The sequence below is a fragment of the Scatophagus argus genome, chromosome 20, assembly GCF_020382885.2.
Source record: "Scatophagus argus isolate fScaArg1 chromosome 20, fScaArg1.pri, whole genome shotgun sequence".
NCBI classification, from domain to species: domain Eukaryota; kingdom Metazoa; phylum Chordata; class Actinopteri; family Scatophagidae; genus Scatophagus; species Scatophagus argus.
Genome location: NC_058512.1, coordinates 5814216 through 5830626, shown reverse-complemented (window position 1 = coordinate 5830626; position 16411 = coordinate 5814216). Strand labels below are relative to the sequence as shown.

The 16411-nt window shown below is 41.2% G+C and overlaps 1 protein-coding gene across 4 annotated transcripts; it reads left to right on the top strand.

The window, feature by feature from the left end:
• Window positions 1–750: 750 nt before the first annotated feature.
• Window positions 751–14540, top strand: st8sia5 (ST8 alpha-N-acetyl-neuraminide alpha-2,8-sialyltransferase 5). 4 transcript variants are annotated; one of them, XM_046375718.1, is made up of 9 exons: window positions 751–1725; window positions 5840–5947; window positions 6269–6364; window positions 9229–9321; window positions 10469–10633; window positions 10916–11060; window positions 11205–11317; window positions 12138–12230; window positions 12366–14540. In XM_046375718.1, the coding sequence occupies exons 1-9, from the start codon at window positions 1580–1582 to the stop codon at window positions 12826–12828; spliced, it is 1422 nt and encodes a 473-aa protein (XP_046231674.1). In that variant the 5' UTR covers window positions 751–1579; the 3' UTR covers window positions 12829–14540. The 4 variants fall into 4 exon arrangements, with proteins under 4 accessions (XP_046231674.1, XP_046231675.1, XP_046231672.1 ...); XM_046375719.1 differs by having other exon boundaries at window positions 752–1725; window positions 10547–10633; XM_046375716.1 differs by lacking the exon at window positions 6269–6364 and having other exon boundaries at window positions 754–1256; window positions 1359–1725.
• Window positions 14541–16411: the final 1871 nt, after the last annotated feature.

Below are 16411 nucleotides of genomic sequence, written 5' to 3'. Positions count from 1 at the left end.
GGTGGTCTCTTATTGTCTCACACAATACTGGCTGAACTATTTTATTCTTGGAACATTTTTGCCATTTTACATAAAATTCTGCAATGTACTGTGAACTGCATTGCACTCTGGGGATAATGTTCAGAGAGGCAGAGAGGCCCTGGAAGTACAGAATGATACTGCATTTTTAGGAGACTGAATCATCTGTCCCAGGACAGACAATCAGCAATGACTGGACATCCAAGACCCTAAGACACCAGAGGAGTCTCGAGACACGGGATGAGGGTACTCATACTCCTGATGAGCCCAGACAAGAGAGTTCTGGTGTCTTCAGCAGTCTGTCAAGGATCTTGGACAAACAAATGGCTGACAGTGAGGCCATACTCACATATTAAGTGTGCAAGAATCTGACACTGCTGTCAGGTTCTTCTGTCATCTCCACCCATATGCCCCCGCTGTCAAATACTGTAGGACACTGACAGAAATCAGAAGCACTAATACAGATATCAGCAGCAGAAAGAACCCCTGTCAGGAGATTGGCTCAAGAGCGTGTCGCCAATGTGTTACTGCGAGGGCATGAAACTGTCCCTATGCAGGTCTTTGAGCAGTTCTGGGAGGAGTTGACTTCTTCAGCTTCAGATAAACACCCTAGACAGAAGATCTGTGTTATTATGTTTCACTTTGTTATGAACCACAATAACAAAACGTACAGTTACTGAGATATAATCAGTTACAGGAGCCTGAGAGGGGCCTTACAGAGAGACTCTCCTGCAGTGTCACCGCGGTGGGCGTCAGCTCTGAGGAAATTACAGTGAAATTTAGACCATGAAGGCTAATCTACACTTTGATGGCAGTTTTTACCAGCCTCGGGAGGTCAGCTGTACTGAGCTGTCAAATGTATTTTGATTGCGCAGGTGCATCCTTCCAAAGGAGACCATGACCTTGGGTTTTGGCTGAGTAAGGAGCATCTGAATGAAGCGCGGCGCGCCCCCGGCTGTCGGGCTGAGAAAAGGCGCACCCTCCTCCATTTACATTGCAGCCACGCAGCTTTGCTCAGATTGGAGATGAAGAATGGGGGATGTGGGGATTTCTTTTCTGTAGATCTGTGTCAGTAATTTAAAGGTAAACAATTCGCGCTTGGCATCGATGCCTTTGTTTGATGTTTCAACATTTCGGGATTGATTATAGGAAAAAAAAACAGCCCTCTTAACGTGTTATTCGAGATAATTTGCGTCGCTTGCATCTGATCGAGTGACTGCACCTCGTCGACAAGAGCGGTGCGTTATAGATCTGATCAAAAAATCTCTCCCACTACGAGACGTTTCATGTTCTTATACTTATCGGTTCGCAAAAATATTTAACGCAATTGTTTTTGGCAGAGCTGGACACGGGAGCGCTAATGGTTTGCAATTGAGGTCACAGCAGGCGATAAATTGCGATGCTTATCATCCAACAACAATGACGCTGCGGCGCGAGAGCAGCAAAACAGCCTAGGAAGGTGATGGACAATGTCCTGTCCTGTGGGTACAAGACACCGGCGCTCCTGGTCCTGAATGCAGCGGAGACAGACACCTAAAGCGGGTGTCACCGTCAGCCCTGGATGCTGCGCCGAAGAATGGCATACGCCGACCCATCGTCGGGGAAAGACATACTCGGCAATAGATCTCTTTGCTTTATATTCATTTGCGCATTTGGACTCGTCACGTTATTGCAACAGATTCTCTATGGAAAAAACTACATCAAGAGGTAAGTGTCGGTTAATTCTGTTTATCGTCGTCAATGATAGGCAATTAGAGCGCAGGCCTTGTTGTTTCTAAGAGAGTTGTACACATTGTAAGGATAACAGTATTAAAAACATGCATGCATAGCCGTTTTGCGTGAGGTTTTTTGATCCCAATTAATGACTGAATGGTGAGAAGTAAATTGTGAAGGATACTTACAAATAAATTGTTCAGTGTAAATGGATGAAGTACGTGTCAGGGCGCATGGGGAAAGCAAGCTTTAATGGCTGAAAGGAACAATAGCAATTAACCATCCATCTTTTTCTCCAGTGGCATAGAAACAGTTTCCATTGGATTTGTTTTTTTGATATTTTCTGAAAATGAAGCATCACATTCATACCATACACAGTGCTCCAGCTGTGTATGGTAATGTTTCCCCTTTCTTTTTCCAAAGATCTTTATTTGATTTTCCGTTTCAGCCTTCTTGACTGGTCTTAGCCTACATCTTACAGAGGCATCAGATTATCATAATGCAACTGAGAGCTATTGGAGCTGATGATGATTACAGACATGATAGAGATGATGTGTATTTCTTATTGGTCCCTGTTAAATAAATCATTTGAGCAGGCTGCACTCAGTGCACACACAGCCACTGCAGAGCCACGTTTTATAATACCTCTGCAACAGTAGGGCCTATTTATCTCCCTGATGTGGAGTCTTGCGCATACCCATTTCAAGACCCATTTATCTACTGAAGATCTTTCCTTTACAATCTGAGTGTGAGACGAGCAGATGCTGAGAAGCCGGGATGTTTGACCTTAGCTGCTTTAAAGACTTTCACAAAAAACTCAAATTATCACTCAAAGCAAAAAGGAACAATCTGAAGACTATCCCCCACCTCCAGATATTTTACAGACAGCACATATATGCTTACACCAAAGCAAACATATATGTGCTGCAATCTGAACGCTCCCCACAGCTAACCCCTCCCCTGCCACCCTGCTGGGCTGGTCTAACAGTACTCAGTGTGGATTCATGGCATCCTGACTTTTACAGTGAGATGCATGAATTCAGATCAGAAACACACACACACAAACACATACACACACAGCTTTCTTTCGTCACCTGTGCCCTTGGGCTACTTTGCTCCTAGCGCTCAGCTTGGAGGGGGCACAAGCCACACAGCAGAAACCAGAGGGCTCAGCAGCAGCCATTTTGCTACAGTCCGTCTGCGCACACACCTCAGTGCAAGTGGGGGAGAGAGTGGAAGGAAACGGAGAGAGCGAGAGGCCGAGAGGGAGTGATGAAATGCCCGTGTTTGTGTGTGTGTGTGTGTGTTTATGTGTGTGTGTGATGCGCAGAGTGAGAAACAAGATGATGTCTCAGAAGTCGTTGGCCATATGGGTTCGACCACACCCAGCCTGTTCCCCAACCAGACCCACGTAGGAGGACACGCTGGCAGGCTGTTTGTCATGCGCTCCTGTGTTTCGGGGCATCACAGAAAAACCAAGTCTCTAACACTTTAGATGCATCATCAGACGTATCATCCCAGATCACCAAGGGCCAACAGGCTGTCCTCTGCATGTGTGACAGCTATTAAAGTCAAACTAAGTCATGAACTTTGTTGCACTTGATAAATCTGGCCGTTGAGTCACGTTGGAGCCACATTTCGGTGTCACATGAATCAGCCCCCTGCCTGCCTACGCTCACATTAGGATGAAGTTATTATGTGGGATTCTAAAATGGCAGCGGCAGACTCAGAGCGGAAGCTTATTATATGTTCACAGTGAGTGACACACTTCTGCATCGGAAGACGTATTAACTTTCAACTCCAGATGACTTGAATTATCTGTCGTACTTTTTTTTTTTTTTAATATCACAGTCAGTTCATTTATCAAAATTATTGGCCTTGTAGAAAATACTCAAGTCAAATCAACTAATCAATTAATCCACGGATGAATAAACTGAGCATTTTTGTGTATACGACTGGGTTTATGAGCCCCCTCTGGATGCATTATGTGTTGTATCTCCTCAGTCCTGAACATCTTTCTGTGTTTTTTGTTTTAGTTTCAACATGCAGCTGACAGAGCTGCATGTGGATCCACTGATTCTAGCACATACCAGCACATCAAGCTGCCAACTCCTAATTTATAAGTCACGGCACTTTGCGGGAGAGATTCCATGTAAAAAGTTAATTAAGAGAGGAAACAAGGCAGAGATGGAGAGTAGATCAAAAAAGACAAAGATACATCCACCCATCTTAAGGAGCCTTTAGTGGTCATCAGAAAATGATCTGATCTGAAATCTGAGTCAGAGCGCCTGGCCCTGCCCTAAAAATCAAACCCACCTAATCCAATAATATAAAAGTCCTTCCCGTTTCCAAGTCCCATTAACGAAGCTCAAGGGCAGAATCAGAGCACATTAGTGCAGCAGAACAACTTTGTGCTTATCATTTGTCCCATCCAATGCTTAGATTACTGCCTGAAATGTGCTCATAATTGAGTCAATGGAAGGTAAATGAGCTTTTAATATGCCAAGTGAAGGCAGTGGATTGATCTGTGAGTCAAAAGTAGACACAGGAGATTGATTTGGGTTGCCACAATGTGGGAAATATCAATATTGTATATTCTTTTTGTGACAGTGATTAACTCACACCATTTTAGTGGCATTTTTGCAATGTAAGAGGCAACTGAATAATACTGGTTTGATTAAGCAGACATTTGCCCTCTTTTAGAAGCACATCCTAACCAGAGAGGCAAACATCTCCCTGAGTTTCTGATCTGCAGCTGGTTGCAGAGTGTTATTGACATGTTGAAGTAGCACTCAGAGAAGCTAAATGTGCCTGTAGATCAGTATTGACATGAGTCCCTGATGACGAATGCCCTCTCACATAATGCACCCAGAAAGGCTCTTATGGTTCGTTGTCCTTGCTGAGTTTAGCAGAACACCCACAGAGCACTCAGAGAAATGAGTCACATGTGGTTACTTGCATAATAATCACTCAGTAGCTGGAGAAGTCGTACACCCGCTGATATTTAGAGTTTATGGAATTTAAACAGTCTGTTCAGAATGACCGTGGGGAATCATAAGGATAAGTCTGGTGATATTCTATGCTTCTTGTTGCTAAATAATCCCATGAAAATACCAAAAACCTCAATTAAATGATCCCAGGTGTATCTCGAGCCTCATGTAGTTTATCCTTCTGTTCCATAAACCTCCACTGTTGTCCAAAAACTACTGAGCCTTTGAGTCTTCTGTGGGCTTGTGCCTGAGAACCACTCACATGGTACAGAACGCCATTGGTTCTGGTCTTTTCATGGGATTTGTTGAAAGTAACCCTAACATAGAATATCACCAGCCACATACCTTTAATTCATAATAGAGTATGTTTGACTCATTGTACTGTAAACAGTCTCTGAACATGCTGATGCCCCTAATCTGTTGAGAATTAGGAAGCCAGAATGCACAGCGTCCTCCTGATGTTGACGCCTATGAGCCACCAGCACTAAATGTCCTCCTCTGATAGCCATACAGAGACAGGCCAACATATCCTGACTTCTCTGTTTTCATCAATCTCGTCAATACCATCATTTCATTAGACACAGACAAGTTTCTGTTACAAATTCCAGTGCAGTAAACAAATCTTTATGTGTAAGCCCCCCTTAGGCAGTAATGTCTGGCTGAAAACGTGGTCGTAATTGGATATTTTATACTACTTGGCGAACCAGTTGGCATCTCTTCCTCAGAAGCAATTTGACATTCGCATTGGCAACGATTATTGTTCCTCTTTTAACTCAGTGTGACTTTAATACATCTAAGTACAAGTGTAAGACTCCTGCAGGCCAGTATCCTGAGTGTAAGTGTTTGAGTCACACTCAGGATTGTAACAGCAGCCCAGCATAAATTAACCACTGAAACACGATGTCATGAACATGCTAACCATGTTTGGTGTCATACTTTGACTGTTTTTCTTGAGCCAAAAAGCTGCTCCGCCTTCTTGTACATGTTTATGTGTGCGTGAAAGTGGAAATTTGGAAGTTTTGTGTGTGTGAATGAACACATGGGCTTGGTTGTATGTGTTTGACATTTGCACAATAAGGACAATAAATCCAAAATAAACTGACTCATTTTCTTACTAGTGCGCAACAGTTTAGCCGACTCAAAGGGGACGAGACAGGAAATTGGACCGGTCCTGTTAATTTCTCGGATGATGGATCTCTGAAGCCTGCCAGAAATGGAAGGAAAAGGTACCTTTCCAGCGTGACTGACTGCACAACACCTCTGAGAAAAGAGAGTGTGTGAGAGCGAGAGAAAGATAGAGTGAAAGAGAACACAAGTTTCAAAATCCATCATAAAGACGACCCAGCCCTGCATGTGTGGACTGGGCCACTGATACGCCCACCAGTCTCCTCAGATGCTATAGAGAGAACACAAGCTGCAGCATATACTTACATTTTTTTTCTCTACTTGTTTTGAAATCTGCAGGTTTAGGAAGTTAGCAGGGGTGGTGATGTCACAGGACCACATCACACATTTAACTCTAACTTAACCTGTCTGCATGTTGACAGATGTTTCCGTCAGAATTTTCAGCCAGATTCACAGATCTCCGTAATAGTCACACCCTGCCTAGCTGATATTAAGAAGAAAAAAAAACGCCCTCAAAGGTAGGCCAGTTTGAAGGCATTTTAAGTATTTTCACAGAAACCCAAGAATGCCTCTTTCTTTTTCATTAGTTTGAAAGGTATAAACTCTCATATCTTTTCAGTGGTGGTTGCACTTCAGATTTTGCTCTTGCATGTTGTCTGATCCCGTTCACCTTGACCCCAGATCTCCAAACCCCATCCCCCCTCCCCTTTCAGAAGCTGGTCGAACCACGGCCTCCTTGTTGATGTACTGGCTTCCCCTCGTTCCTCTGTGTCCCATCCAGCACCCATTTCCAAATGCCTTGTCCTCCTCAATCTGTGTCTCATGTGTTCTGCACAGCTCTGTGTGTATGCCATGTACATAGTGTGGACACTTCTCTCTGCTACTCCTATCTCCCCTTCTCACATCTGCATTGTCTCTCTCTGCGACCTGGATTTACCCACTTTTCCACTTTACTTTCCTTCTTGCAATAAGACAGGAATGTGCCAGATTTTCGTCCTCCAAAGTTCTTAATCATACTTGCACCGAGCAGTAGATTTCAGTATCTTGGTTAGTCCGGACTGGTTTTGAACCAGCATTGAAGATGCCATACAAGATGAAATTCATCTCATCGAGTCAATTACTGCCTTGCTTGTAGAACCAAACAGAGAACACTTGCAAAGGTTTCATCATCTTAGCTAAAACAAGCATGAACAGCCCCATTCAAAGAGTCAGATATATTATATAAAACCTCAGAAATACACTGCATCATCAGGTGGATGTAGACAACCAGTTTCATTGTTCCTTATTTGTATGAATTCATCCGAGCATCTTGTTCCTTTAACGCATCCTTCCTTTGTATTGCTCATTGTGTTCTTTTATTATCATCATTATTATTATTATTTTATTGATATTATTATTTTTAGCTCACCTCATGTAACTCCACAGCAACAGGTAATATGCCGCAATATTATCCATCTTCCAAAGCACCACGCTACATCCTATCTATCTGATGTGACTAAAACCAATATTCATTCTAACAAATACACATTGCAGTTTCTGCCATTTTGGCATTAAATCCCATGACCTTCCCTCAAGCATTACACATGTAAATGTAGAATATGTATTATGGCATTTAGAGATTTTCTGCTTTGTTCTAGCTTGACACATCACCATTCTGTGGTAACTTCATTGTAGGCACTTGAGTAGTTTTTCCCTCCAGGAAGCAACTGGATTAAACCAAAATGGTCAAAATAAAAATAACAGATTGACTGAGAATCCCACAACCTTTTGGTCTGTAGGATCCATTAAGAAAAAAATGTTGACTTTAAACTGGTGAGTGCAACACTGAAGTGATACTGCCATATTTATTTTTTGTTGAACAGCGGCCTCTGTGGCCACAATTGGTAAATGCAAGATGACGGTACATCAAAATTTGCCTTCTGCTTCCAAGAGTCAGCAGCATAAAAAACATCATCATGTTAATCTATGACATGTTGAAATAAAGTGTGACAGCACAATTAGACAGTGTCATAAAATGACATACCAAACCAGGTTACTGAAGCTGTAGCTGCAAAAATCCTGACTGTAATGAAATGAGCGAGGGTGTGTTCAGTGGTTGCAGTACGAATTCAACTTTTCTGTCAAAAGTTGCATAGCCTCGCTTACAGTTTTAAATAAAAGCAGAGAGCAATTCCAAATTTCTGAATTTACTTCTCAGATATTTAATCGAATGATCAAGCTGAAACACTCCATCAGCAAGTCAGGTGACTTACACGTCACGTTCACAACCGCCAACTTGAGAAAATTCAAAGTGGAGTTATGAACATGTTCCTCTGTCCAACATAATTAAAAGACCACGTAAACATAGAAACCTCCATCCTAACCTCCCTCATTCCAAAACCCAGACTGCACCCTGATTGATTAAATACAAGGATTTTCTCCAAGAAATGAGGTATCAGTACACATATAAATTCCTTGATATGAATTTTTACATGAATCAACTCTCTCTGCAGAACCATTTTGTCAGATCCACCAGAAACAGTCACACCACCATACTGAAGACATTATTTTTGTGTGCTTTTGGTTAATGTCGCCATTTCAGTGTAATGATTGTTTTATGTGTGTAGAATAAATCTCTTGAGATTATTTAGTTCCAGTTAAAAATAATTAAACTCCAAAAGTCTTGTTGTTGCTTCCATGTTATGATTAAATGTTTGCATGAACATTTGTGTATGTGTTTATGAGTGCACTTTATCAGAATATCAAGGAATCAGTCACTGAATCAAAATTTCATGTTACTGCAGCCAGCACAACTGACGTACAGAATTATTTGCATGCAGCTGATTATATAAATGTATAAATTAATTATACTGCCTCCCAAAAAGTCTGTCCACCAGATGTTATTCGGCTACAGCCATCTAATCCACCTTTTTTTTTTAACTATCTATGCACTGGAATAAACATGTTTCCTGTTTCTCTTTTAAATTAATATACAGCATGTACACATATTTTAATTAAACAATACCAGTCTTAAACCATAACCAGTTCAAACAGTAAAATTATGAGCGATATTATTTATACATTTTTGTAAGTTAGTGTCTGATGTTGATTTAGACTAAGATGTAATAGAATCTGGTGCAAGTGTCCAGTAAACAGTATGTTATTATCCTGTTTGTGACACCTAAAATCAGTTTCATCACTTCTGTCATTTGTCATCCAATAATGCTATACTGATATTCTATTATTTCATAAAGTAAATCCAAGATATTTTGTTGTAAACACACACCTTTCCTTTACACACTGATGTATATATTGCATTTTATACACAGTTTGTCTATAGCTCTGTTGATTCTCTTGTGTGTGCAGAGGTTTTGGCAAAAGGTGACTGTGTCTATCCCTCCAGGTATCTGGAAAACTATGATGGCTCCTTTGAATATAACTCCACTGCATGCAGGGAGCTCAGACAGGAGATTATGGATGTCAAAGTCCTGACAATGTGAGTGATCATTAAGGCGTGGCCAACAACTTCTGTGGACAACCTTGTTTAGAATAATATCTTTTTCCCCCCTAAGGTAATCCTTACGCACCCATCAGCTATGTGAAGTGAAACTTACTATCTGTTTATTTTGACCTGTATAACAACCAAAAATATTGTCTGTGGGACAATATTAAAAAGAACAATGGCGGCCTTAAAAATGTTATTTCTGCTGAGTGAAAACTCTGAAAATCTCCTTTATGTTTTCACTCACACTTTATTATGAGGCTAAAGGACTAGAAGAGAGAAAATAGCAAAGTGAAGAGTCTACTGCCATGACAGCCACTCTGTGAGGTTGCACTCGGTATTTGGTCAAGAAACAATGTATTGGACAAAATTAAAGTGTTCTTTTCTTGATGGCAGCGGTAAATGAAAAGCTATCAAAGTTATTATGGCTCAGCCTGAGGAAAACATGAAAATGCGTACCTAAAACCACATTAGTTAGCCTTATGGAGGGTCCTAAGGGAAAAGCCAGGAAACAGTAAGTTGCCCAAAGCAAATGCTCACAGTGTACAAAAGGAAACCTGAAGCCTTATCACATTCATTATATCACCAACATTTTACAGCTTGAAGTCACTGCACTCATTTTTTATTGGCCCTTTAACTACAGCACATTGTCAATAACACATTTTCACATAATGCACCAGATTGTTGGCCTGATTTATCACACATCAATAAGCCAGTTGTGCTAATGGCAATTTGAGCAGCGCATTTCCTCTCTGTGTGAATGTGAACATTGTACAGTGACCCTTTGTGCATGTCCCTTGGGCTGCCAAACTTTAATGTCGAATGCATTCTTGCAGCTTGATGAAAGGCCCAGAGCCACTCTGGCTGAGGCAGAGAACAGCTGCTGTCACTCTGCCAGACAGACAGACAGACAAGTAATGGTGCCACCCTGCCTCCCAGAGCAAATCACATCTCCCACTCATTTCAAAGGAAGAGTCAGTTCAAGGACAGCTATTTACAGACATGGTTGATGAAGCCACTGCCTCTGTACTAATGGCTCTATGTTCGGTGACATCAGTGGAGCAGAGTAATCACTGCAATCTGCTTATTTGTCTTTATGAGTTGCTTTTTAAGTTGTGTTTTCAATTTACTATCCTTGTAGAAACGTGGTTAATTGGGGGAAAAAACATGGCCATGGTTATCCTTCCTCACTCCACAAGTCTCTCTGCCTGTCTGCCAGGGTGAAAACCTCAGAGCTGTTTGAGAGATGGCGAAACCTGCAGGTGTGCAGATGGGAGCAGAACAAGGAAGAGACCAGCAACTTCAAGTAAGGATGACTCAGTTCCAGCAGAAGAACTGTGTATCTTAAAGTCTAGATTTCTCACATATGACCTCATTAGCCCTCATTTTGCACCCTCAGCACCTCAGCAGATTACTCCTGTTTTGAGGTCTAAGAGACTCCAACCGCAAAACATGGTTAAATACAGTAGATTTGTTCTCTCTATGTTCTCTACATCTTAACCTTAAGTTTTGGTCTTGATGCTGGCATGAAGTCAGTTAGGAATAGACTAACTCAATCCTCTCCTCTCCTTGGTGTCCTCCTATAAAGGATGTCTCTGTCTCGCTGCTGTAATGCTCCGTCCTTTCTGTTCACCACCAAGAGGAACACTCCTGCAGGGACCAAGCTGAGGTATGAAGTGGACACCAGTGGTATCCTTCCCATCACCAATGAGGTCTACAAAATGTTCCCAGATGTGAGTGCATCACCTGTTTATGCTTGCTATGCTCCTCAATACTGGCTTTCTGATGCTACTAAACCTGGAGACAAAGTCTGTTTGGTTTCCAGAGCCCTTAATGTGGTCTGTCTGAATTGATCAAAATATGTCTGCTTCATCCAGGATATGCCGTATTCCAAATCACAGTACAAGAAATGTGCTGTTATTGGAAATGGCGGCATCATCAAGAACAGCAAATGTGGAAAGGAAATTGACTCAGCAGATTTTGTGTTTAGGTAGGCCTATACAGAATATAATCCTTCAATGCTTGTTTCCATGTGAGGGCTGGACAATGTTAATTACAATTCATTTTGCTCACTATGAAGATTGTGATCAGTTATTACGATTGTAAATTAATTCTGAGGGAATAAAACTGCTCACTTACAGTCTGCAAACAACCCTCGGTTGCACACTGTAATTATGTTTGCACATTTAACATTTTTCCAAACAAAGCATGCAATCACATAAAATCCTATAAGATAACTTTTGCCAGTATAGTTAAAATGGACTCGTCTGTGATTGGCACCCCCTCAGTTAATGTTGCTGTGCCTGTCGTGCTTTCTAGTTTACAATGAGAATTATGATGATATTTTACTTGAAATTCTTATTCATTCTGAAAGAAAAGATTCGTCATTGCAGATTTAAGCAAACAAAAGTCGTCTTCTAGCCAGTGACTGGAAAATCTGCTGCAGTAGTAGTAGCAGTATAAAGGTAGCTAATTAAACTACCTATCGCTGCATAAGTTTGTTTGATCCTGTAAAAGGATCTGAAATGTACACCTGGCTACACACACGATATCATGCTACAAAGACTGGGGTTAAACCTGCAAATTCTGGGCAAAAATTCAATGGCTCCATGGATGAGAAATGTGGAAATCTTGTCTTGTTCTTGTTTGGAACAGTGTTATTTCTTTAAGTCTGATTCACTGTGGAAGGCTAATTGTTCAGCTCTCATTACGTCTCACCATCACTCCTAGTTTTAAAAGTTCCCTGTCAAATCAAATGCATTTGGTGTTTTTTATTTATTTATTTATTTATTTATTTTTTTTTTTTGCAGGTGTAACATACCACCCATTAATGAGAAGTACACAGCCGACGTTGGCACTAAAACAGATCTGGTGACAATAAATCCAAGCATTATTACTGAGAGGTACTGTAAATATGGGTGTGGCTAAGCAGTCAGATCTATAACTCTGTCTCTTTGTCTCTCTGTCTCAGTCTGCCCCTCTCTTTAGTCTCCTTTCTCTTTTGGCTTTTGTCATCTCATGTTTCACTTCCTCTGCAGATTTCAGAAGCTGGAGAAATGGCGGCGTCCGTTTTACGAAGTCCTCCAGAATTACGAGAACTCGTCCGTGGTGCTTCCTGCTTTCTACAACACCCGTAACACCGATGTATCTTTCAGAGTGAAGTACATGCTGGATGACTTCGACTCCCAGAGGGGCGTGTTTTTCTTCCACCCGCAGTACCTGCTCAACGTGCAGCGTTTCTGGGCGGTGCAGGGCGTCCGGGCCAAGCGGCTCAGCAGCGGCCTGATGCTCGTGACCGCCGCCTTGGAGATGTGTGAGGAAGTCCACCTCTACGGTTTCTGGGCGTTTCCAATGAACCCCTCTGGCATCTTCATCACTCACCATTACTACGACAACGTCAAGCCACGGCCGGGCTTCCATGCAATGCCCCATGAAATTTTCAACTTCATTCACATGCATACTCGCGGGATCATTAACGTACACACGGGACAGTGCACGTGATCCCTCAACCCGCTACTTTAAAGTGGAAGCTCGACATTTTACCTTCTGGTTTATTTCAAATCAAATCAGGTTTACCTGTTGTGTTTTCTTTATGTCACTGAGACAGTTCACTATTTCCTCCCTCTTTGCTCTCATTAATTCGACAACACAGTGAAGGTTGCTTGCTTTAATTGTCAACCTGCTTTTCTTTTTGATGTGTACCTTAAGTTGTTTATTTAGCCAATCAAATCTATGGTTAGCTCTGAGTCTCTAACCATAATGTGAAAAGTGTTCTTCATAGTGTTGTTGTTTCTGTGAAGTTTTCTAGTGGCTCTGCTGTACAGAGATGTTGTTTTCTACTCAACGTTGCACAGATATTTACGCTGAACTGGGCTGCAGTGTGGGTGTCTTTGTGCCCCCGTCATTCCTCCTCCTTTTAACTCGGACACCTCGTGGGTGTGGCAGCTTTTAATGTTTGTGTAAAACAAAACCTGAACCTTGATATTAAGCTAAGAATTCAAAAAATGGTGAAAAAAAGATTAAATTCTAAGCTCCAGTTGTCTACTTTTGTAATCTATTTCCAGTTCACCAGTTTTACCAGGTGAATATTTTAAACCACTACTGAAATGGCCTGTTTTCAGTGGCCAACCTTCTCCCATTTAAAATTTTCCTCTGAAATTTCTGGTGGTATAAAAGCATGTACAAGAGGATCAGTGAAGAGGAGGTTTTAGACAAAAGCCAGACTAATATTTTACAGTGACACCACTTCAGTAAAACTTTGACTTTCAAGGCCGCCGTCCAGTTTGCAAAGCATCATAGCTGTGTTGAGTGATCCCTTCATTCATGTCTTAAGCCATGCTGCCTTATGAGATATCAAAACCCTCGATATTATATCCACTGCGCTCATGTGTTTTGCTTAATCTACAGCTACATAAACATCAAACTAAATCTTAGTTAGTTCGCCTTGAATACAAAGGACATTTAAGACTATCTAAGGTATAGAAATTCATGTGCAATTCTCAGCTTATAATCTATTGGAATTAGCAAAGTCTTACTGCCTGTAAACTCCATTCATAATCATGTAACAGTCTGCATGACTTTATACTTGGCTTTGTGTGTGCCTGCTTCGATGATCACTGAAATATGTTTACACTTAAGCCTCTACACGGAAGTTCACAGCGCTTTTGGAGATAAATACACAAAGCTTTTGACGGGAAGATGAACGGATTCCTTTAAGTGAACTCTATACGGATTCTCAATGATTAAAGAGACAGAAATGAAGATGTTTGCTGCCCTTTTGTGAAGTGCTAAAACACTTTTATTACTACTGTATTACTTCACCTTCCCTTTTGAATTGTCAACGTTCAATTTGCGTTTAAGTGTTGGAAAGCAGCGTGGGTTTTTACTGCTTATTTTGTTGTACACTTTTAAGAGATTGTAAATTGCTATTTTGTGACACTCCTCTGTTCAGGCTTGGCTGTCCTTTGTATGTGAAGGACGTCATTGCCAAAAGATTTAAACATGCTGTGTCTTTCTTCGTTTATTCAGAGATTTGAGTTCAACAAATATGATCACCAAAAATGTGAAACGTGACTGAATCCAGAATGGGACGGAAAGGGAACCGGTCTGTGTACTGAATGGAGGTAATATATAACACAGTGCTTCTTAACTGACTCTTAATCATTCTTTATACTGGTATTGTGTTTGTAAATAAACTTGTTTGGATTTTCTCACTTGTATGTTTATGGAGTAATTATTCTTGTGTGTGTCCATTATTGTGAGTGGCGTTAGCTTATTCATTAAATTGCCACAAATAAGAATTTTAATTCCTTGCTGCCTGCCACATGCTGGCGAGATGCTAATTTAACCGTTTCATTTAAAACAGTTAACCTGTGGTTTGTCTGCTCCAATTAGCTCGTTAAGCAAAGCTACTGTCTACGCCTCAATTATTAAGCAGCAGCCGGTGTCAGTGTCCTGTCCCCGACTGACTCAGCGAAGGACGGCTGAGAGTACACGGCAGATTACATCTGACCTGTGCTGTAACTGTTGAGGTCCTCAAAATCCGGTGGTCACTTAGAAATTAACATCAGTGAAGCAGTTTAAGTTTTTATGATGACAGCTGGCTGAAGATTTAAGATGGATTACAGGTGGATTTTTATCTAAATGGATTATAAAATCTTAGTCTGGAATACTACATTAGCATGTCATGTTTTGCTGTGATGAAAGATCCCACAGTGCACTGGTTCAAATGAGGTTTGACTCTCTGCTGGGTAATCTGATGTTGAAAGATCAGTATGACCAAACTCTGCCCTTGATGCCGACATTATCAGGTGTCAGGTGGCAGTAATAGGACTAATGGGATGATTTGGCTCATAGTCATGCACAGATGTGTATTGCAAAAGATTTACAAGATAGAGGAATTTGTACTACTGTGACAGCCTTCCTAAAGACAGAAGTCATGCAAAAATGATTGAATTTGTGTGTTTTTAATGTTGATAAGCAGTTGAAGCTGATCCCTGTTATATTTAAAATTGTGCTGGGTGGACAACTCAGCAGCGTTGTGACAATTTTAGCCTTGTCTCATTATGTGTTCAGGTCAGCTTGCAGTGTGCAGAGACCTCAAATCAAAGCATTCTTCTTTACTATGAGAAGCACTTACATTTTCACTTTCACACACATACAAGAGAACCTTACTTGAAGGAGGAATGAAAAGACAGCCAGCTGTAGCTAAGTTACGAGTTCATGTACCCTTTAAGCAGAAAGGAGAGTGAAATTAAGAGTGTATTTGTTGTGTCCATGTCTTTGTCTTTACTGTGTTTTTCTAATTGACTTTGAAAATATTCACATAATTAATTCTGCTAACACAACTCGAGAAACTGTGGATGAATTTGAAAACCCTAAAGGATGCCAACGGTATTCACCAATGGCTGAATGGAAGCGCTGGACATAAAAGTCCAGCTGAGTCCAACTGCTAACTGACGCTGCTTTCACCCAATTGGCCCCAAATCAAAACCTGCCATATGCTGCTGGCAATGCAACGGAATAACACATCTCCCAAGTAACTGTCTGTTTGCATGTCACTGATGGCACACTCCATCATCAGGGGATATGATAGGCTGTTTATGAACTATTGTGTCTTCATTACATGCTTTCATTGTGGTTTGAATGTCACGCACTCAAGTGCAACTACTGAACGTCTAACGAATAAGTTCCTGATTGCTACTGATGAAGTGTCAGTCACGGTACACGTTGCTATTCTTTCATGTTAAGTGTACATGTATAAGAGTATAAGAGAGTATAAGTCCCAGCAAGAAAGCAAATACAAGGCATTTTTGCAAAAATATTGGACTGTTCCTTTAAAATGACACTGAAGTTGGCTGAAAACGGCCCCTACTGAAATAAATCATTGCTACATGGATTTTCACTCATCCACATTAAATCTGAAGATACAATCAGCTTGTTCTCAGAGTGTCTTTAACTCAGTACTTGTAAATGTGCACTCTGCGATATCACAACAAATAAAGAGTAGTTGTAAGGGAGAGTGTGTGTGCTTGGGTGTGTGTGCGTGCGACTGCAGGTAAAAGCGAGATGCCCCCTGCCCGTA

Bases quoted from the DNA above. Each gene is read 5' to 3' on its own strand.
- st8sia5 (XM_046375718.1), top strand. From the start codon at position 1,580: ATGCTGCGCCGAAGAATGGCATACGCCGACCCATCGTCGGGGAAAGAC. The intron at 6,365-9,228 runs GTAGGCCAGTTT...CTATCCCTCCAG, and splicing joins AAAAAAAAACGCCCTCAAAG to GTATCTGGAAAACTATGATG. The intron at 11,061-11,204 runs GTGAGTGCATCA...TGCTTCATCCAG, and splicing joins TCTACAAAATGTTCCCAGAT to GATATGCCGTATTCCAAATC.